Source organism: Excalfactoria chinensis, chromosome 3 (genome assembly GCF_039878825.1).
Source record: "Excalfactoria chinensis isolate bCotChi1 chromosome 3, bCotChi1.hap2, whole genome shotgun sequence".
Lineage (NCBI taxonomy): Eukaryota > Metazoa > Chordata > Aves > Galliformes > Phasianidae > Excalfactoria > Excalfactoria chinensis.
Genome location: NC_092827.1, coordinates 17326606 through 17349627, shown reverse-complemented (window position 1 = coordinate 17349627; position 23022 = coordinate 17326606). Strand labels below are relative to the sequence as shown.

Here is a 23022-nt window from a genome sequence, read left to right as displayed (position 1 = left end):
TTGTTGATGAAAAAGTTTTTAATTGGACTTGCTATAATACATAAGGATTCTCTAAACCCTTATGATTAATCTTAACCTAAATCTTGATATGTTCTGTATTTCTAGAAGCCAACATAGTTTTGGAAAGTTTTGAATAACGATGATTTTTTTATTTTTATTTTTTCTGTATCATAATTGGCAGTAGGGTGATTAAACCACATCTTACCACTTTAAATTTAGAAAGAGACTAGAAGCATTTACATCACCTTATTCAGAAATTAAGCAATTAGGTGTAGCTTTGCTTAGTTGGGTAAATAACTTGTTTATCTCCTTGAGAGTAGGAACACCCTAAAGAGGGATCTGGATAGTCCGGATCAATGGGCTGAGGCTAATTTTAGGAGCTCTGACCAAGTGTCAAGTTCTGTGCTTTGGCTACAACAATCTCAGGAAATGCTACGGGCTTGGGGCAGAGTGGCTGGAAGGCTGCATGGAGGAAAAGAATTGGAGGCTGTTAGTTGATAGCTGGCTGAATATGAGTCAGCAGTGTGCCCAGGTCCTCAAGAAAGCACCCTGGTTTGTCTCAGAAATAGTGTAGCCAACAATAGTGCAGAAGTGATCACCCCCCTGTACAAGATCGTATAGGGGGATCATGCCCTGATGATACCACACTTTTAGTGTTGTGTTCAGTTTTGAGCCCCTCGCTACAAGAAAGACATTAAGGCCCTGGCATGTGCCCAGAGAAGAACTGCAAAGCTGTGAAGGATCTGAAGCATAAGTCTAATGAGGAGTGGCTGAGGGAACTGGGATTTTTCAGTCTGGAGAAGGGCTCTGAGAAGAACTGATAATTCTCTAAAACTGCCGGAAAGAAGGTTGTAACATTCTGAGGCCTGGCCTCTTTTCCCAGGTAACTGTGATAGAGTGAAAGGTAACAGCCTTAAGTTCCACCAGGGGAGATTTTAAGTTGAATATTAGGAAAGATTTCCAAATGAGCAGTGAGCGATTGGAATAGGATGCCCAGGGAGGTGATGAGAGTCACTGTCTCTTAAAAATGTTGAAGTTGAGGGCAAATGTGGCACTAAGATACATGGTTTATAGGCCACGATGGTGTGATGGGTTGGCAGAATATCTTAGAGGACTATGATTTTACAATTAGCTGTTCTTGGCAGAACAAGTCAACATAGTTAAATGGACAGAAAGAACATGATGGCAGAGCTTTAAAAATTAGGAGTGTGGTAGAGCTGCAACAGAGTTAAGGAGAAGGAGAACCAAATGGAGAATCAGTGGCCATATGTAGTCTAGAATAAGAAAAGAGAGTGAGTCACTTTGAATTATACTCCTAATTGTATATTATAAGAAAATGTTCTTCATTTACCTTTTAATATTTCAACAGGAACATTTGTTTATTAGCTGACATTCCGCTATGGTAGGCTGAATGGTACCTCTAATAGTAATGATGAAATTTATCTTTCTTAAATAATATTCAAAAATTATTTTTTTTTTCAGCGTTTTTGATCTGTTGCTAAACGATTTAGTTTGAATAGTGAATGTTATGCTTTGTTTTCTTAACTAGTAGAAATGTGCTGCAAGAATAGGAAGATCTTTATATTCTTAGGCTATTTAACTCTGAGGTACTGTCCACTTGTGAGAAAAGTAAGGCTTAGTAATAAGCAAGCAAATTCTTTGAAGATATTATCTAGATCAAAATAAAATTAGGCAATTTTTTAATAGTTTGTGCCTTGGCTGTTTTATGGAATAGAAGTTGTATTCTAGCATATTCAACTGAGTGACGCTATTATTCAGCATTGACTAGAATTTTTATTTTTAATCAGGCAATTTTTATTCCACGTGACATTCTGAGAGTTAATTCTCCAAATATGTATGATAGGATTCAAATATTTGTGTCTGATATTTTCAGAGGTATATGAAGATGACAGTAATCAATCATACCTAATTAGCTGGTGACACACTGTGCTTGCTGTAATTAAACAAGACATTACGGCTTTACTTTCTAATGATTAAGATCACAGAGACTGAGAGCCAGCTGTTAATCACTTTTCTTGCACAGCTAATGTCATTAACAGAAAATCCCAATAATCTGCCCCAAAAGTAATTTTTAACGGAGCTTTTCTTGTGGACAGTATGTAATTTAAACAGTAGATTTTATTTTCAGCATCTTTTCAAACTGGTGTTATCTTGAGTTAATGTTCTTACTTGTAGGTTTCCACATGCTACACATATTTAGGAGAAACTCTGCTAGAAGTTACTGTAATATCAGTGTTAAAATCTACTATCAGCTTCTAAGACTAATATACTTTTTCCAACTGTATGTAGTGATATGTTAATGCTTAACATTGTCATTAATAAATGCAGACATTAAAAAAAAATTTATGAAAAGGTTTAATTTTCAAGATGGATATTTCAGATATAAGTGTGCTTTTGGTAAAAATATACTCAATTATTTACTCTTGACCATTTTTGTTTCAAATTCTGACTCTTATTTTATATACCTGTTAAGTATCTTGCATTGCAAAGTTACAATATATTGTAATTCAATAACTTTATCCTTAATTGACCTACCTAGGATCACTGATGTCTGTCAAATATATTCCATTGGCTTTTGAGTGTATGCACTTCAATGCTTTAAAATGGATTATCGGGAATTTGTGATCTCCATTAATTAGGAGCAGTGCTTGTTGTCAATATGAAACTATGATATGGTGCTAGAGCTCTAATAAAAATGCATAGGGTCATAACTGCAATGCTTAAGAGGATTTTTAAAAAGTGAGGCAAGAATAAATATCCTTGCTAGCTATTTGTAGAGCCTATTGAATGAGAGTTTTTTCTTTTGCTTTTATTTTTTGTATGTTTGGCTTGAAGTTGATTTATTTGAAGTAGGAGCTGAAATAAAATGCATACATTTCAAATACCTCTTAAAAATAAGGTATCTGTAAAGTTAGTTTGCTTGTTTATTATTTGAGATAGAAAGTTTGTTTTTGGTGAAATTAGAAGTAATTTACTTTAAAAAATTAACATTAGTAGTTGCTTTCTAACTGGAAAGAAATCCAGTTTTAGTTTTTTCTTCATTTTTTCTTTCAGCTAAAATATTTATGTTTAAACTGCTTTAAGATGTGTGTCTTCCAATTTGTGTGGAAGCTGATGGGCTGGACTACTGGTGCAGACATAAATTTCTTGTGCAAGGGGTTCTCTGAGCTGTCAGCATTGAAGTCTCAGCTACAAGCCTTGTGCTGGTTTGTAAGGGAAATGAAAGCAGCTGGTGATGAGCTACTTACATTGGTGCTCATGGAGGGGGAAATGAGGCTTGTGGACCCTTCCCAAAGCACAGTATGGAAGGTGTAGGTGTATTCACCACAGTCCTGACCTTTGGCCTCAGACTGCGTGAACAAGTGTCTAGCAGTACCTCAGAGCCTAACAAATATAATGGCTCTACCACCTTCTGTACTTGGAAACTAGATAGTTGTGTCAGTGGTGATGGTAGGCAGTGGTAATTCAGAGTAGAAAGGCATCTGGAAATTTGACTTCCCTCTTATTTTTTTCCCTCTGCAATATTTCAGTTAGAAAGTCTGAAGTCCTTGACTACAGGGAGAGGGAAGATGTCCCTGCCGAACCTGTTGGTATTTTCTGTCAGAATATCCATATTTTGAAACAAGTTTGGAGGTTGTTGTAATGTGTGAAATTTCATAATAAATGTAATGATTTGGCAAGGTAAAATTTTTTCATATAGTTAGTGTTAAATGAGTCTCATAGATCTCTGATTTTATGACTTCCATGTATCAATTTGCAGTGCCATAGTGGTGAGGTGACTTAGATGTTAGGTAGAACCTTTTTACTCAGATGATAGAATCATAGAACCACAAGGTTGGAAAGGATCTATAAGATCATCTAGTCCAACCGTCCTCCCTTTACCATATCTACAGGAAACCCCTAAACCATATCTCCTAGCTCCCTATCCAGGCGCTTCTTGAACACTGCCAGGGATGGCGACTCCACCACCTCCCTGGGCAGGCTATTCCAGTGCCTGACCACTCTCTGAGAAAAAAAGTTCCTTCGTATGTCCAGCCTAAACCTCTTCTGATACAACTCGTGGACATTTCCTTGGGTCCTGATGATGATGAGGCCCAAGCACAGGCATCCTACAGATATTGTGGATGTTCCAAGTTGCCATTCTTGGTTGAATGGGGCCCTCGGCAGCCTGATCTAGTGACTGGCAATCCTGCGCACAGTAAGGGGTTCGAACTAGATGATCTTTAAGGCCCCTTCCACCCTAACTATTTAATGATTCTACAATTTACAACAAGAAGTCTCTAAATATTAACATCAAACAGATGTGAAAGCAGTTATCTTCAGGATTTTGCTCTGCACCACTTAAGCAGATCAGTTTCATGGTAGTTAAAACATGGTAAGTAAAAGAGATTTCAGACTTATTTTCTTACCCAATTGTTTGATTTGTTTTTGCAACAGAGTTTTAAGTCCTCAAGGCTTTCGTTATGTTCTCTTTTTTATTCCATCTTTAAGATAGGCAACCTTAATCAGTGCAGAATTCCTTATAGCTTCTATTTTCCAAATTTCTGATTACATTAGTTTAGTCTTAGGACTCCTGTCAGTTCATTATCTCTTGTCTTTAGTGTTGGTATGAATTAACACTGTCATAATACTGTATAAAAAGAAACAATATAGTGAGATCTATTAAATGCACCATTAGTGATGGATTACTTCACAGACTTGAAGTTATTCCTCCTTCGTATTCAGTGGTACTGAGGAACCTTTTGTGCTGCTCAGCTGAAGAAATGTGCTTGTTTGGGCACTGTTTTGTGAGATTAAGAAAATGGAGATCAGTAAGAAAGAATTCAAAGGAGAGCAATCAGAATATCTATGTTGGCTTTATGGCAAAAATGTTTATATCGTTATTTTGCTGTTTGTCCTCAGTGCTGTATTTCTTTTCCTGAATAAATAGTTAAAACTTTTTTCTTCTGTGCAACTGACTGTTCTTAAAGTGTAGCACCTGTTGCACTTCATTTTTATTTATTTATTTATTCATTTTACATTAGTCACAGCAATTATAAATTTGAATTATGTCTTGCTCTGAGCAAAATGTCTTTATCATTTGATCATAGTAGTAGATGTGTAGGACACATATCAAAAGAGTTGTGAGAGAAAATAATTTTAATCTGCTGTAATTTTGTGGTCAGAGATATGACTATGTGGGACAGCCTGAAGTTCTCTCTATCTAATTTTAAGTGAAGTAGAAAAAAAAAACAACAAGTGACTCCTTTTTTCATGTCTTCAGCAGGTGCTGCAGTCATCAGTGTGCTGCAGATACAGAATTTCAACTGAATGTTTTCATGCAAAAGTTAAACCCAATTAGACAGTTTGGTCATTATGTCCTCTGAGATGTAAATATCACTAGTAAAATACTTACAAGTTAAATTTAATTGAAAAAAGTTGATGTTCAATTATGATACTTAAAGCTTTGTCCTTCCAAATTTTTCAAATTTATATTTATAAATTGACAGGGACAATCCTGGCTATATGTTCAGTCTGAGGGATAAAGTGCTGAGGACCAGCTCTGCTGAAAGAAATTTAGAGATCTGGTCAACAGCAAGCTGAACTCATGTCTACAATGTGTCCATACAGGCAGAAAGGCCAACTGTGAACTGGGATACATCAAGCACAGCACCTCCAGCCAGTCGAGGGAAGGGACTGTATTGCACTGCACTGTCTTAGCTTGAGTATTGTGTGCAGTTGGGCAATGTCATACAAAAAGGACATAAAACTATTGATTAGCTTTAAACATTTTCTCCCACTTTTCAATTACTAGTATGAAAAGCCTCACAAATACTACTGTATCCATCTGAGAAACAAGTGTCCATAACTAAGTCAGCAGAGTTTTCCCCTAATTTTATAGAAAAATGAAAATATTATTATAAAGATAATGTTTCATGTTTGTTTTTAAAGTCCTTTGTTTAGAAGTATTTAGGGTACAAGGCACGTTTCTTCTTTAATTCCATTACTCTGTTCTTTTATGTAATCTATTTAATAAAACTCGTAGATGTGATTTAGAACAGTCTTTTGAAAACAAATCTTGCAACTAAACCTTAAATTATGTATGAGTGTTCGTCAGTTGCATAGAGGTGCAGTGATGTGATGATATTGTTATACACCTCATAAATTAATAAGTATTATTCTTAAATATGATAATTCATTTCAGAACAGGTGTGTTGCTTTTCCTCTTCTGTGAAATGACTGCAGTGATGTGAAATTGCACCAGTCTTCTTTCTTAACAACTAGATTTAAATGGTGCTAATTCCCCGGTTTTTCTTTAAGACAAGAGCTGACTAAATAATAATGGGAAATTTCCAGATAAGTGAACATACAATTTCAAAATGATTGAAATTGATTTTGTTCACTACTACTCATGGAGAAAAACTTTGATACCAAAATACTTGACTGTTCATGAGAGTTTACTAGTTAGTAGTCCAGTGATAATTTCAGCAATGTATGACCATCTTGGCCTGAGCAAACTGAAGTCCTTTGACGCCAGTATTTGTGATTAGAGTATGTATATTTGCGTGTTTTATGAGATGAAAACCTAGTTTTGAATTGTAATAGAACTCTTTATCATAAAAACAACATTTGTGATAGATGTTTGACACTGTGGAAGGGAAACCTCTGAGTCAGAAACAATATTGCACTTCTTTATTGAACAGAAAAATGCATTTGCATAGATTTATACGTACATTATCTACCTGCTTATAGTGCACTTTCACAGCAGTTCATACATTTGAAAACAAAAAGAACATACTTCAACAGTGATACCTCTGTGAAAAAGTATAAGGGAGAATGATTTCTTTTTGTGTTTTAATGCTTACTTCAAATACAATTTAGCCTGCTTTTTACATCATAGAAGAGGCTTTGAATGTCTAATCCATTTGGAGCCTGAATAGCAAACCAGTTTTCCACTTTCTTTAAACAATGTTTGTTTATGGGCATTTTATGTATCAAATGGGATACGAGTTATTACTTATCAATGAGAAATATTAATATTTTTAATTTTTCATTTCTGTATCTTGCTTTTACAGACTAAAACTGGTATTGCTTTGTTGTATGATGAAGTATCTGAAAATGCTTATGACATCCGACTGAAGCTCACAAAAGAGGTATTAACAATTCAAAAACAAGATGTCGTCTGTGTTAGTGGAAGTGATCGCAGTGCAAATGTAAGTGCTTCTATATCTCTGTGCTTTCAACTGCACGTTAACGTTTTCCACAGTGATCAGTTTATGGTATTGGAGTGCAAGAGAATTTATTGAGTAATAGAAGTATGTAATGTATCACATGGCTGCAATATATTGTGTCTGCGCATCTAAGTTTATATCACTGTGCCAATGCTATTTAAATGCCCGGTGTATAAACTTTCATTCATGGAAATGGATTTGAAATTCTATCTTGCCCAGTCTGGCTAATTCTTGAATGAAACATCACATCTGAGGAAAAGTTGTATCAAATCTGTGTTTGTATTTATCATCACTCATTGGGAAGGAATGGTTAATCCAAATTTTCACTTAGAAGTATCGAGATTTGTGTTGATTCATATTTAATACGCTTTACTTCTGTGTGTTGTGGATATCCTAAATAGTGTTTCCTGGTGGAAGACAGGACAGGAAGACAGGCTCTGAAAGGGTTAGTTCAGTGCAGGCTATCTTTCTCAAACTTTAATGCATAGAAATTGATTAAGTCATAACTTGATGGGAATATTTGCTTTTTTTATGTTATACCTAATCAAATAAAAACTTTTGGAAAATTAGCATTTGAAATAAAGGCCAATTAAGACAAGCACTGTGTGTTTTACAGTATATGAATTACTCAGGAGCTCTAAAGCAGAATTTGAAATCGGGCTGAAATATCTAGTAGTTCTTTAGTGATATTTTTGGTAACTCTGAAGTTTTAAATTTACAGCTACACATGCTAAATTCAGAAGAGATAAATGCTTTTTATTTCAAGTGGCTTATGAAAATAATTTTCATCTCTCCTCTGTATGATTCAAAATATTAATGGAAAACTCTAACTTGAAAGTCAATCCCATAGCAGTCACAATCATTTTTTCTTACTGATTTATTCTCCTTTCTATTCTTATTATTTCTTAGTTACATGTAGTTAATCTTTATTTGGACACGACCATTTATCATAATAGTGCCATTACAACAAAAGTAGAAGTAACATGCTTGTCTTCTTTCTGGTGTGATCTCGAACATATAGGAAGAATACAGAAAAGTTACCCTAAAACCAAAATATTTCTCCTTAAGTGAGTTATATAAATGGATAAATTGAAGAAGAAAGCCCTGTATGTTAATACTTTTTTTCACCAGCCAATATTGTGAGACAGCCATTCATGGGAGGCACTTGACATATTTGCTCCCACTCCTTCTTTTGCTCACAGATTCATTGACCTTGTGGATTATTGAGGACACGGTTTGCAGATGCTTAACTGCTGCCTCTATGCATTTCTGAATGCTGAGGCCTGGCAAAGTTGTCAGTTATCACAGGTGCTACCTTGGTGGTATGGACTTTCAGCAGTACAGGTTATTCCCAAGGATCTTACACTGTTTGTACAGATAAGAGGCTATCTCTGTAAAATACCCATCTTTTACTGGTGTAATCTTGGTCTTTTCTTTTTTTGCCATCTCATTTTCATTTAGGTACTATCTGTATGCACAGAGAAAACTTTATCTTTGATGAGCAATTGTAGGGCTTGTTTTCTGTCATTTTACTTGGAAGTACAGTATTGAGAGAGTGAGGAATATGCTTTCTGGAATTCCAGATGTGTATAGAAGAAAATAGTGTAAAAGCAGCTGATTACACTTACAGAAAGGAATCAATTATCAATTAATTGAGTGCCACAGTAAGATCTATTTTCACTTAAAGGAGAAACAGAGAGGCATTCCTTTTTATACTTCTCATAATATGATATTTCTGAATAGTATGATTTTTTAATAACTTTTTTGTCATTTAATGTGTTAAAATTAATTTCCTACATATTCATGTTACCTCATTTCCTTCCATACTACTCTGTCTATCCTATTCCTATTTTGATCTCACAGTTTTATCCCTCTCTTCCTTTCATAAACGTTTTCTTTTAATTTGCATTTTTTTGGTCTCTTTCTTTTCTGCTCTAATTCCACTTGCAAAGTTAAAAATATATATATGTATAAAATAAATAGTTGCATCTGGTTTTTTACCACAAAAAGTCCCTCTCACAGAGCTAAATTGCCACTGACTTGATCAGTGGTCAGGGAGGTTTTCAGTAGGAGGAGAAGTCTTCAAAAAATTATGTGAGGCAAAAGGATTAGAATGACAGAAACCTTTGTGTCCTACATTTTCCAGCTTTGTAAGTTCTCTCTTACCTAAGTTGGGCATAGAGAAGTAAGGTAGATGAATAAGATCTCTTCAAGCTGAACCATTGTTCCAAACAGGGAGGAAAACTGGATTTTATTTTATTTTTTTTAATTAAAAAACTAGAATGCAATAAGTGCTGTTTCAATTCCGAATGAACTGCTATGACTCTTTTCCTTTATAACTTGGATGCTAATATGGGCACAGAAAAAAAATGTTGTTTTAGCAAGGCTTTGGAGAAAAGGCATTAAGGTCTTAAAAATAAACTTTAGCCAAGTTGCGTTTCTGTCTAGGTAACTACTATTACTACTCTATTTGCCCAGCGTCTGTTCTGTCACTACTAGTATGCTTATATGTCCAAAATAATTTTTAAAATTGCTTTTAAAATCAGCTAATATTAAAATTTTTATTTCTATTTTGAAACATCAAGTGGATGATTAAAGGAATACTCTTTCTTTTGAAACTAAGATCATTTGTATAGAGAAAATGCATTATTTAACTATTTGTTATTTGTTTTCATGTGTTGTAAAGCTGACCTAGATATCTACAAGATAACAATCAAGCGATTTCTTAGGATTTTTATTATGAAAGATCATAAGCTTCTGTTGCTGTCATTTTGAGAAGAGTGTTAAGATTTAGTATCACAAAATAAATAATAAATATGAGAATTCATAAGCATGATGAAAAACTTCAAACTTCAATAATAAAGATAACAAGAAGAAGTAGCTTAAGTTAAAAAAGAATTCATAGCACAGGGATGCAAAGCATACTACAGATGTGCCTGAAAAATAGTCTCCCCTTGAGATGTGGAAAGAGTCCAGCCAGTATGTTAACATACCAGCAAGACAGAAGGAAAGGCAACGCAACACTGGTGTTACTACAGTTGTGTCCTTTATTAAAATTTCAGTTAATCTATTGTATATGCAGACATGGCAGACTGTAAGTACCATTAAATTGCTATCATATACATTGTGAGGATTAGATCAGCAGTTTAAAGTCTTCAGGTGCTAGAAGACAAAAACATGACTGCAACTGAAACATGAGCATTTCCAGTTATGGTATGTTAGATACGGTTGGATGCCAACTCTGCTGTTCATCTTTATTATATCACCAGCCAACATGTGAAATATTGCACAAAGAGAAGGTAAATGAAATTAATTCAAATAAAGAACAACTGTTAATTCCTGTTATTGGAAGTAGGGAAAATGAAGCGTAAACATATCTTACCATTGGTTCCAGTATATGTAAGTCTGGAAATCCAGATTTTTATTATCATCTGTATTGTCAGTCACAGAATTATTTGGATTGGAGGAGCCTCTCAAGGTCATTCTGACTCAACTGTTCAGTGCAGGTTTAACTACTCAGGCAAGTTACTGAGGGCTTTGTCTATTCTAGTGCAGAATGTTACCCAAGATGTAATGTTCACTACCTCTCTGGGCAGTCTCTTTTAATGCATAACCATTTTTTGCTGTGATATTCTTTACAATCATGCTCAACTGGAATTTTTTATAGCTTCAAATAGGGACATGCCTCTCATCTGTTTGTTGTGCATCTCTGAGAGCAATCTGGTTCTGTTTTCTATATAATCCTCCTTTAGGTTGGCAGTCTTTGAAACTAAAATGAGTGACTTCATTTTACTCTAAAAAAACTCCAAGACTTTGATCTACAGTAATAGAAACAGTTATAATAAGATAAACTGATAAAAATATCTTATTATACTATATTTATTAAGAATTGTCAGCAACTGTCCCAGATCTCAGCTAGCACATGAAAAGATTTGCTTTATTTCCATACAAAATTCGAGGGCTACTGGCATGCCTCAGTCAGTTGTTATAGATGCATTCTTCTTGTTCCTTTTGGGAAGAGGTTACATACTGAGCAATGAGAGAATTTAAAAGTTTCAGCTCTCTCTTTTCCATTAATAGTAATCTTCTGCATTTTAGGTACGTGTTCCTTGTAGCCTGCCTCCTCTTCATTGAAGTGTAGAATTAGGTATGACATGAAGCCGTGGAGCATTACTTCATACTTTTCCTCTTTTTTGAGATTTCTTGGCTTATATTTCCATTGGCTCCATAACTTCACTGTCCAAAAAGTTACACTTCGATACTAATTTAGTTATTCCTAAGACTGTAAAAGACACTTCAAACTAATGGACATAGGACTGAAATTTATGCAACTTCCTGTGAGCAAAAAGCTTTTCCTAAAGTCTAAACATGTTATAACCAACAGGAAAGCAGTTATTATTTCTAGTAAAGTTGTTTGATTGACATTCCACTCCCCATATCGTTTTATGGAAAAGCTGTAATATTGTTTATTTGATTGTTAACCTAGTCAGTTATCTGATCCTGTTGTTTTACAGTTCCTTAGAGAGCAATATAAACAAGATATGGCACAGTATCTGGCCAAATCAGCTAAGTGAAATTTACATTTTTTCCTCATGCTCCACTGACTGCTTTGGATTTTTGTACACTCGTGATCTTTAATAAGGGCTGTGGACCATATGGTAATATAATTAGTAAATGTAATAATGGCTAAGGAAGTGATCAATACTCAGTGCATTCTAGACTCTAGTTTTCTTTGACCCTGGACTACAATGTAGTGGAAGAATAAACTGTGTATTCTAGTCCTAGGTGAAGGCATTGTAATTTTTCTGACATGTTCCACAATATCTTTTCATGCCGACATAAGGGTGCATGGTTCTAGCTGTGTCATCTAGATATCTAGATTGTTAGATAGGGACATTGGCCATAATCCATCACCTTCTGTTTTTAAGGCTGCTGTATGCACTGTCCTAAGAATGCTGTTTTTGTTGTATTGTGCCTGGAAAAAAATCTTGTTCAGGCCTCTCCTGTAGTTTAAAATCCATGTTTCCAGGAAATGAGCTAGGAATTGAGGCCATAGAAGGAGGCAGTCCTTCTGGGAACTGGGAAGGTGAAGGAAGGAGAAAATGTGCTACTGATCAGTGAGAAGCAAAGGTTGTGTGAGTAGAAGTGGGAATCTTGGGACATGACAGTATATTAAACACATGCAGCTTAATTAAATTGATGAGAAACCTCCAGGAATGGTGAAAGTGAGCTGAGAAAATCCTCATGTGTGCTCTGCCCTATCTTTGTTTAGAAGACAACTTCCTGAAAGATTTCGCAAATTCTTCCTTTACTGCATCCTCTTTTGTTTCTTTTGTATGTACAACAGCCAGCAGGAGCTCTGCATTTTTTGGTATATTTTACTGGATCTCACATTCTCACAAGATCTCTTTCTTCAATATTTTTTTTTATTTTTAACCTCATAACTTCCTTTAGGAAGCTTCAGGAGTTGCTGAACAAGGGAAAGATAAGATATGGCTGGTATTTTAAGTACCAGTTCTTTTCCCTTCTACTATCAGGCCATATCTTCACTGGCATCTACATGGGCCAGTTTGTAGACTTTTTTTAACTCTTCCTATTGCCCTGTCTTGTTTTGATTCTTGTTTTCTCCCCACGTGTTTTCCAAGGGATTGGATGGCTACCTCTGCTCTTATTGACATTGTTGACTAAAATAGGCTTTTATTTTCTGCTGTTAACCTGCCACGTAGTACCTGTACCAAAACTGTTATCTTACTTTCAACAGCTAAGGATACTACTTAAGGCTATTCTCTCCGGTAAACAATAGATAGCACATACTTATTCATCTAATAAAATGTACCCAGAACAATGCAGTAGTAGGTGAATGATTTTCTTGCTTATGTTTTTTATTTCTCCTTAGCCAGTTACGTTGTTTAAAGGTTAGTTTGTTTGCTACTAAGTTAATAATAGCCTATTGTTGTTGGACTATGGGGACAAGGTGTGCTCAGGTACCAAAGAAATTTAGTGATTGCTGTATTGGTGAGTGACTCTGTATGTAGGTCCTGCACTGGGGAGATGCCGACTTCAGATGTGTAGCCAGCAAAATGGTTCCTTCCACCTCCTTCTAGAGTGGATGCCTCTAGACTTGGCACAGTGGTCTTTGTCTTCCAACTTACTCTGGCCATTGTGGATGAGCTTGTTAGAACATTTTCAACAAAATCTTAAAAAAAAAAAAAAAAAAAAAAAAAAAGATATTCCAAATGTTCCTTCAGTTTGATATTTGCGAATAGTCTGTTTAGTCTGTTCATTAAAATTTTCTTGCAAACTGACACAGATCAAGGAAATGGTTCATACAAATACATTTTTTTCCAGATGTATCTGTTTATATCAGTGCGTGTGGAATGCCTGAAGCACTATTTCTTTCTGAAATCTCATTTTTAATTAAGATTATTTCCAATGAAAGATCTTTTTCCATGAGTGCTAGTCCTATTTGTTAACAACTTGGTAATAAAGATAAAATAGTCAGGCATTACAGGGGATATAAAATCTTGTTAAAAATCTTAACTAACAAAAATAAGGACTGTAATTGCTTTCTCACATTGTCAATTAAGCTCCAGTCACACCACTGCATATGAATGAGTACAGATTTAAAAGACCTCTCCAGAGGTAAACTTTTAAGTGTAGACTATAACTGTCAGTATCTTAAGTTTGGGCAAAATTATTTCTGCTTATTTATATTTTTGACAGCATTTTCTTCAATGTGGTTGTTTGTAAACATGATATTGTTCCATGATACAGTGCCATGCTATAAACACTTATGAATTACAAAGCTGGTGGAATATGATCTAATCCTCCTTCAAAGTAAATGTTACTCCATGTGTGGTACTGTCTTTGGAATGAGACAGTTTTACTTGGGTGTGTTAGGCAATGTGAGTCGTCTTTAATACTGGCTTTTAAATGCTTTGTAATGGAGAACAGAAAACTGACAATTGGCCAAATAAGAGTTGGAATGGGTGATTGAATTAGTTCAATTTGAACCACAATATTCAGGAAGGTATGCAAGTAAGAACAATCAAATAGGTTTCTTAGGGCACGTTAACTAATATGGAAATTGTTTTCAGAGATCAGGAGATAACATAGCTGAAGCTGTGACTGGATAAGATTGCTTAGTGATAATTGTAAAGAGATTATCTGAAACACCTCAGGAACAAATTTCTGAAGAATGCAACGAAGAGTGGGAGAAAATGAACATTTTATAAATTTTGTTTAATGTTTCTATCAGTGATCTGGATAAGAGAAGCCAGTCTTTCCTCAGTAAGTTTGCAGATAATGCCAATTTGGGTGGGAGTGTTGGTCTGCTTTGAGAGTAGGAAGGCTCAGCAGAGGGATCTGGATATGCTGAATTAATGGGCAAGCTTAACTGTTATTGCATTCAACAAGGCTAAGCTCTGGGTCATGTGCTTGGATTGCAACAACCACATGCAACACTACAGACTTGTGGAAGAGAGTCTAAAAAGTTGCATGGTGGAAAAGTACTCAGGGTACTGGCCATTAACTGACTAAACATGAGCCAGCAGCATGCCCAGGTGGCTGAGAAAGCCAGCATCATCCTGGACTCAACAAAAATGTGGCCTGCTGATTAGGGAGGGAATTATACTGCTGTTCTTCAACTTAGGATCTTCTGTGATTCTATACTTTGTTTAATCCATGAGTTCCTTCAAGACTAGAGTGAATGCTATCAAACCTTGGTGATTTGGTACTGCTATTTAGTCACTTTGCTTCTAAAATGATTACAAATTCAGGTCCGTACTTCCTTTATGCTACAGTGAATGCTGGAGGAACTTTTCTTGTCTCTTTTACACAATGCCCTAATGAAAAGTGTTATTTTATCTTCCCTTCCTCTGAGTATACCTTTTAAATCTTGATCATAAATCAGCCCTGTGATTTCTTTGGCAGACCTCCTGCTCCTGGTAGATTTGAAGATTTATTATTAATTGTGATTCTTTTTGTGAGCTGTTGAATTTCTCCTTTCTGGTGCAGCATGTGCACATTCACTTTGTTTATGTTCCTGACTCTGTTTGAAGATGATGTCCACCACTCTTTTCATCTAATATCCTTTCAGCCTCCTGCTTAGCCATGTTATTTCCCTTTTTGCTTAGTTAAGCCTTTCTAATAAGTGCCATTCAGTAGCTCTCTGCTTCTAGTGTGGAAACCTTAAGAACTCCTCATGCTGCCTCTGAAATTTTAATTTTCTAAGCTGCTTCCCTTTATTTTACCTTCCAGCAAGCTTCCTAACTTTTGAACTCTTCCCTTTTAGGGATCACCGCAGCATAAATATTGAATAATAAGTGCAGTTGCCATTACAGAGTAGTTTTTCAACTGTGAAAGTTTTCACTATGTTGTGCATGCTACTAAACAGTAGGGCAAGTATCTAGTCTAGTCTTGTGAGGCTCCATGAAACAGTAACTGATAGAGACCTGCTTTTTGTTATTGTGCTATGTCATCACAAGATCTGATCTGAAACTAAGCAAAGTCTGCTATCAGTGTTATATTTCATATTCCTGTTGCCTCTCTTCATGTCACTGTTATCCTAGTTACTAATTCAAACTCTTAAATCCATTATTTATTTCTTTTTACTTCTTGAGGTAGTTGGATTATTAGTTTTGACTCCTAAGTGCTCTTTAGCACACTGTGTTCACTGTGCTGGTTATCTAGTCTATTTTACCTTTCTTATATAGTTTATATCCTGTTATAGGGTTTTTTGTTTGTTTGTTTGTTTGTTTTTTCTTTGTTTTTCACTTTTCTCCTACATTTCCTGAGTGTTTACCACTCTCTTTAGTTCAGATTTGGTGCAATTTTCATTTACTTCTTAGCATTCTGTTTTACATTTCCTGTAAAATCACTGTAACTATCCTTCATTTCTGGGTATAGAATACCTCTGTTTATATCCATAGTAGATGCAACACAGTTGCACTAACTTCTCTCTTATATACTTTTCTAACACTACAGTTTAAAACTTTGATTTCAGCATTTCTATATTTTAAGTTCAAGCAGCTTTGATTCTTTTACAGCTCAGATTAAGTCTGTGCTTCATGTACAGGCTCCCCTTATTTTAAAAATTCTCGAGTTTCTGATGAACCTGAATCTATACTCCTGGAGCCATTTCTTTAGGTAGGCATTGAAACCTTATCTCCCCAGCCATGAAGGGGACTACTGGGAGAATTTGGACGACCCTACTGTAGAATTACATGGCTCTGGCTTCCTTGATGCTTTGTTTTCATCCCTAAGGCTTATTTCCATTACAGCTGTCTAGCACCTCTTCCTTGAGAGGGTCTTTTTCACTGCAAGAATGTTTACATTCATTTTACATTCCTAAAATGAAAATGAAATCATGCACAAGGTTCTCTTTTTCCCTGAGTTAGAATAAACCTCATTCTCGCAAGGTGGGAGTTAAGAAAAAACAACAATAAAAACAACAACAAAGTAAAAATTATTTGTGGACTTCACTTAATTAATGTTTGTCTGACATAGTGAAATTATAAAATACCTAATCAAGACATGTAATTATAAAAGTGATATCATATATGAACTCTGGTATAAAGAATAGCAAAAAAATAATAATTTTACACATTCAGAGACTGCCATTACAGATCTTGAAAGGTGTAATTATATGTACTATTGTTCAGTATGTTGCAAAAAAGTTGTTGTAAACTCAGTAATTATTGTCAGTAGATGAACTGGCACTATTGTATTGTCAGTCACCATGATTTGCACATTAATGAAACATCTGATTCAGTTTACTAATAAACGTATGATAGCCTGCTATAGTAAAATATCAATAAACACTTCACAGAATCACAGAATCACAGAATTGTAGGGGTTGGAAGGGACCTCTAGAGATCATCGAGTCCAACCCCCCTGCCAAAGCAGGCTCCCTACACCACGTCACACAGGTAGGCGTCCAGGCGGGTCTTGAATATCTCCAGAGAAGGAGACTCCACCACCTCCCTGGGCAGCCTGTTCCAGTGCTCCGTCATCCTCACTGTAAAGAAGTTCTTGCGCACATTCGTGCGGAACTTCCTATGCTGAAGTTTCAGCCCATTTCCCCTAGTCCTGTCCCCACGCACTACTGAAAACAGACCAGCCTCGCCACTATGGCTCCCACACCTCAGGTATTTATAAACCTGGATCAAGTCCCCTCTCAGCCTTCTTTTCTCAAGGCTAAACAGACCCAGTTCCCTAAGTCTCTCCTCATAGGGGAGATGGTCCAGGCCCTTCACCATCTTTGTGGCCCTCCGCTGGACTCTTTCCAAGAGATCCCTGTCTTTTTTGTACTGGGGAGCCCAGAACTGGACACAGTATTCCAGATTTATCTTCTTTATGCACTTAAACGTGAAATGCAAGAAAATAAGGCAGACAATCACAAAAAGTCTTTTAGCATATGCTGCAAAAATAGCATATGACAGAAGATAATGCTTAGAAGACATCAGTATTTGTGATGGAGATATGAGAATAAATATCATGTGCAAGCCTAATAGCAGCTAAAGAAAAATCAGCTATGAAAACATGCATCTCAAATTTTTTGATGTTTTCATGAAAACATTTGTCAAAATAAAGCAAAAGTAAGTGAAATTTTCTCTTTAGGAAGAATATCACATCAGTGGTAGAAAATAAATGCCTATAAATCAGATACTTCAGAACAGAACTTGATCATATAAATTGCAGGGCACCACTGATTTTTTATTTTATTTTATTTTATTTTATTTTATTTTAAATAGATAGCACTTTAAAGCATCTTATGTGCCTATTCAAATATTGTGTTTTCACCTAAATTTATTTTTTTTTGCAATTTTTTAAAGCACAGAACTGTTACACTTCATAGACAACCAGTTGGCGGCTTGGGCTTAAGCATAAAGGTATGAAAAATATCTTTCTTGTTTTAATTTTCAGTTTGAATAGTTCACTTCAGCCTTGATTGTCATCTCACTATTAATGTGCGTCTTTTACAGGGTGGTGCAGAGCACAAAGTGCCTGTCGTCATATCAAAAATGTTTAAAGACCAAGCAGGTAAAATATATATATTTCTGTTATTTAAATGTATAGTACTATAGTATACATTATTTCTTTTTAATATCAAATGTTCTGTAGACTCAAAATTAAAACATATTTATGACTCATTCCAGCATCACAGTGTCTTTAAGACTTTATTTAAACGTTCAACGTATCCTTTGTGTTGAATTTAAAATCTGTAATCTGCCCATGTCTTCAGGAACTGAGCTCGAAATTTTCCTGGTATGTTACTGCTTCCAAAAACATGCATTTTACTGCAGTGAGACAGATGTGTAATAGAGAAAGCTTTTAACATTATTTCTGAAAACAAAGCTGTGACTTAGGAAATGTATTGATACACTTAAATTTAATAACCCAGAGGATAAAAGAAATAATCTGAACATATTTTTTTCCCTACACAGTAATTCACTGTCATATGGTATTGGAAACAGAGGGTGATTTGTAATGGTAATTATGAGCTGAGGGGAGCCCTCATGATGGCTGCAGCTGCTCACATGGAGCAGAGGGAAGCACTGAGTTCTGCTTTCTGGTGATAGGGGCAGGTACCAAGGGAATGGCATGGAACTGTGTCCCAGGACTTGGGTTGGGCTAAGTGTTAGGAAAAGGTCACAGAGTAGTTGGAAAGGGCTCCCCAGGGCAATGGTCACAGCACTGAGTTGAGGGATTTCAAGGAGCATTTTGATGACATAGGGCTTGGATTTTGGGTGGTCCCTTGTGGAACCAGGAGTTGGACTCGATGATCCTGTGGGTCCCTTCCAACTCAAGATATTCTGTGATCATGGTCATTACACAATTATATGATTCTAATGCTTTAATTTTGCAGGAAACAATCTGATAATATTTTCTAAAGGGAAAGAAGTATTCTATGCATATGTACATTCTTTCTCCCCATATACACATACATAAATATATGTATATTTTAATATAAGTATTTATATAAAGATATATATGGAAAAATATCAATGTTGGTTATAAAGAGAGGAAATGTCAAGTGTCAGAGTGACAATTTTACCTCAAACTGCATTTTGGACTGAAAATCTGTATATTTATAATGGGAATAAATTAATAATGGATTTTCATTATATGAGGTACTAGTAGTGGTGAAACTGATTAAGTAACTTCACAAGGGACTTTGAGATGAGCAATGAGATGAGTTGCTACTTCAACAGTTACGTTGAATTAAAAAAAAAAAAGAAAGAAAGTCATACAAAATCATTTGAAAATAGAATTTCACTATGAGGGATTTTGCTAATTTAGATAAACTTACGTGAGTAAAATTCTTCCTACCGAAAAAAAAAAAAAAAAAAAAAAAAAAAAAAAAGTGATTTCCTAAAATACCTGATAACTTGCTACCTTTTGTGAAATTTAATAACTGTTGTACGGCAGCACTGAAAAATCATGTTTTTGGATACAGTGCTATTTTATAGTTCCAAAAGTTGGAAGTTTAATAGGATAAAGAAGTTGTTTCTTATTTTATACTTGTACAACTTTTATACTATCTAAGTATTTAGAAATATTTATTTCCTCCTTAAATTTTCAAAATACTGTAACAGTGGAAGTATTAAATACTTTGCTTACAGTTTTAACTTGCTTAGAGAGCCCTCAGCTGTGCTCACAGTGTTTATAACAGAATCACAGAATTGTAGAGGTTGGAAGGGGGACCTCTAGAGACCATCTAGCCCAACCACCCTGCTGAAGCAGGCTCCCACATCCATGAATGTCATGGATTGCTCTATTTGATTTGACTTTCTTTCATTATGACTGTTTTATAAGACAGAAACTTGCACAGAAACTCAATTCAGGAGCCTAGCTTTATATTTCTGAAGGATAAGGTAAAGTAGTCCTTCACTACTGGAGACTAATATCCCAGTATATTTCTAATCACAATTAAGTCTGCCATGAATTTTCTCCCAGCATCTATGCTCCTCCACAGGACTGAGGAAAAGTGAATTTTGCTGATGCTGCTGACAAAAGTTACGTCTTTTTCATACTGATAAAGCTTTCGTTAATTTTAGAGGGACAAAAGTCCTGTCCCAGACTGAATGAGAAAAAGTAAATGCAAACACATTTAATAATTCTAAATTAAAGTGATGTAATTAGCCTAAGGGACATTTTAATCCCATAGACAATCACTTCCAAAGATAGGATTTTTTTCCTTCTTGCTCATGTGTACCACTGTCCTGTTGACTCAGAATATTAACTACATTACTAATAATCTCCCAGCATTTGTTTTTTTGTTTTGTTTTGTTTTGTTTTGAAAGAGAATATTGATATTGAAGCTTCTCAGTAAGATTTTCCAAAACTGAATCATTCTTTTTCTGATTGTTTTCTGTGGTGAAATTTAACATAGAATTGATTTTCCTTTTTGAGTCTAAGATAGAGTCAATCATTAGAAAATAGTGTTGGTGTTTTGTTAATAGCTTCTAGATATATATTATTCTAGTAAGTGTGTTATAATCGGTATTAACAGGATATTTATGGTAATGACTGCAGTGATTTCACAGTCAAAAATGGACAGAGTGCTATTCTTAGAAAAGCGTAAATGAATATATTGAAGAATATACTGACCTTGGAAAGGAATAGAGTTGTTCAGGCTTACTTGATATACAGTGAACCTGTAAGAAAAATTGTAAGATATGTGAAATATACTTTAAAGAATTCTTATATAAAACATAGGAGTAAATTCTATGAACTTTACTATGTTTAAAAACTTCTATCTGGTATTTGTTATTCCTATCCATAATATTTAAGTAAATCTATGAACTTGCAGAAGGGTAGGGGCTGTAAATAGTAACAGACTGAAATATAATGTATTCATAAGTTCATGTGACTTTAGTTGCATACAATACAGGATACTTTAATTGTTAAAGCATTATATTATTATGGTCAAGCAGTTTAATTTCAGTTTTATGTTACAGAGTTATCAAGTTAGCAGTCACTTTTGGTTACCTTGATACAGATTTCCATCTTTGTGAGTGCTGTTGTAATAATCTGACTGCTGCTTGTGATCTCTGCCTGCATCTCATAAAACATGTGAAGTGAGACAATCATCAATGAAGAAACAGAACAGTGGGTACAGCTCACTGGTGTGTGGTTAAAATAGATAAATATAATTGAATAAAACCTGGCAGAATAAGGATAGTTTGCATTTTGCTGGTTTCACAGAGGATCCTCTCTTGAGAACCAAATTGGTTCTCAAACGTTAATTTGAAAGCATTTTCCCACCTTCTGTGATAAAAGGTGACTTAATATTTAATGTGTTTAGTCCATTTCTGAGGGGAGTTACGTATACCCTGACAGGTTTAGAACAAACTCAGGACACTCAGCCACTGAGACATTCTTGGCTGGAAACCCTGCACTTTCCAAACGCTGTAGCTGTATCCAGCTGTATCCATCCTGGCTGCCTGCACTCAGGACCATCTGTTTGGAGCACACGGTGTCAGTTTGATGAGGGCTTTTAGCAGTTTCACTTACACATATGTGCCAAGCAAAGATGGTTTGATATGTAAGCATATGCGGTGCTGCTCACATAAGTATTTTTTCTGTGTTTACTCCAGTTCTCCACAAAGGTGTTACAGCTAGAGTAACCAATAAATCATTCATTGGGCATGGTGTGAGATTACAAACAAGCAGCACAATATAGTGGTGATATTCATACAACATTCTTCATTTCTGCATCTCTACTTAGCCTGGCTTCAGCAGCCTTATGGTTTCACTTTAATAAGGTTAAGATTAAGAAAGATTTAAGCCCAGGTGGGGAAAATTGGAATGGATCAAAAACTTGCAATGTATGAATGCAATATGAATATATGTAATATGCTATGTATTTATGTAATATGAATTTGATGTCCAAACCTAGATTTAAGCAGTTGTTTATATGCTTTCCCAAAATGAGATTTTATATATGTAAATGTGTGTGTGTGTATATATATATATATATGTATATACACACATGCATGTAGATGGACATATGTGTGCATTAACTTATTGATGAAGAGTAATGCTTTTCTGTTAAAATGTTATTGTAAATGATATTCATAGGATATATTAATAATCAAATTCTTCTTAATGCAAATGAAGACCAACTTCAATAAAAGATAATTATTGTTACTTAATTGCTATGTAAAAATATAAAATGTAGCTTGGAATTTTGACTTCCTTAGGTTTTTGTGATGAGAGTCTTCTTTGGACAGTGCATTTTGCAGTTTCTCAAACAAAAAGGTTGATAAAATCTGAAAACTTTGTAATTTCAGTGAAGCTCTAATATTATAGCTATTATTTATGTATTCTAAACTTGAAACAAGTTTTTGAAAAAGTCTTTTATTTCTTCAGTTATCATCTGCTCCAGTTAGCAGTTGAGTGAAAATAAATAAATAAATAAATAAATAGGAACTTAGGATTTCATTTATGCTTACAATTTGAACTCTTTCTTCTGTTTCCCTTCTTCTGATGAGCTGCAGAAATCTAATGAAATAAATTTTTTGTTACTTTTTGAATTTGTTGCCACTGCCATCCATACTGAAGAGAAATGTATGTGATAGTTTTTCCTATGGTGAAATTAGAGAACTACGTCATTCACCACACACATTCACTCAGATAAATTGTCCTTCTATGATGGATGGTATTTTGGACTCTGGATTTGGAGCTTTCTTTTATCAATGTGTTTTAGTACAGAAACTGGAGAAGCAAGCAGCTAGCCAGAAACCATCTTCTAATCTGTAACAAAGATTCCTACTGCACTGAA

General features: G+C 35.1%; 1 protein-coding gene across 3 annotated transcripts in view; it reads left to right on the top strand.

Moving 5' to 3' along the window:
• The window catches only part of SNTG2 (syntrophin gamma 2), a 213079-nt gene that overhangs the window by 80044 nt on the left and 110013 nt on the right, over positions 1–23022 (top strand). For all 3 annotated transcript variants that reach the window (XM_072333471.1, XM_072333470.1, XM_072333472.1), the window contains exons 2-4: positions 7077–7214; positions 18068–18124; positions 18218–18275. In XM_072333471.1, the coding sequence (XP_072189572.1) occupies positions 7077–7214; positions 18068–18124; positions 18218–18275 (253 nt within the window). The remainder of the gene's footprint in view (positions 1–7076; positions 7215–18067; positions 18125–18217; positions 18276–23022) is intronic.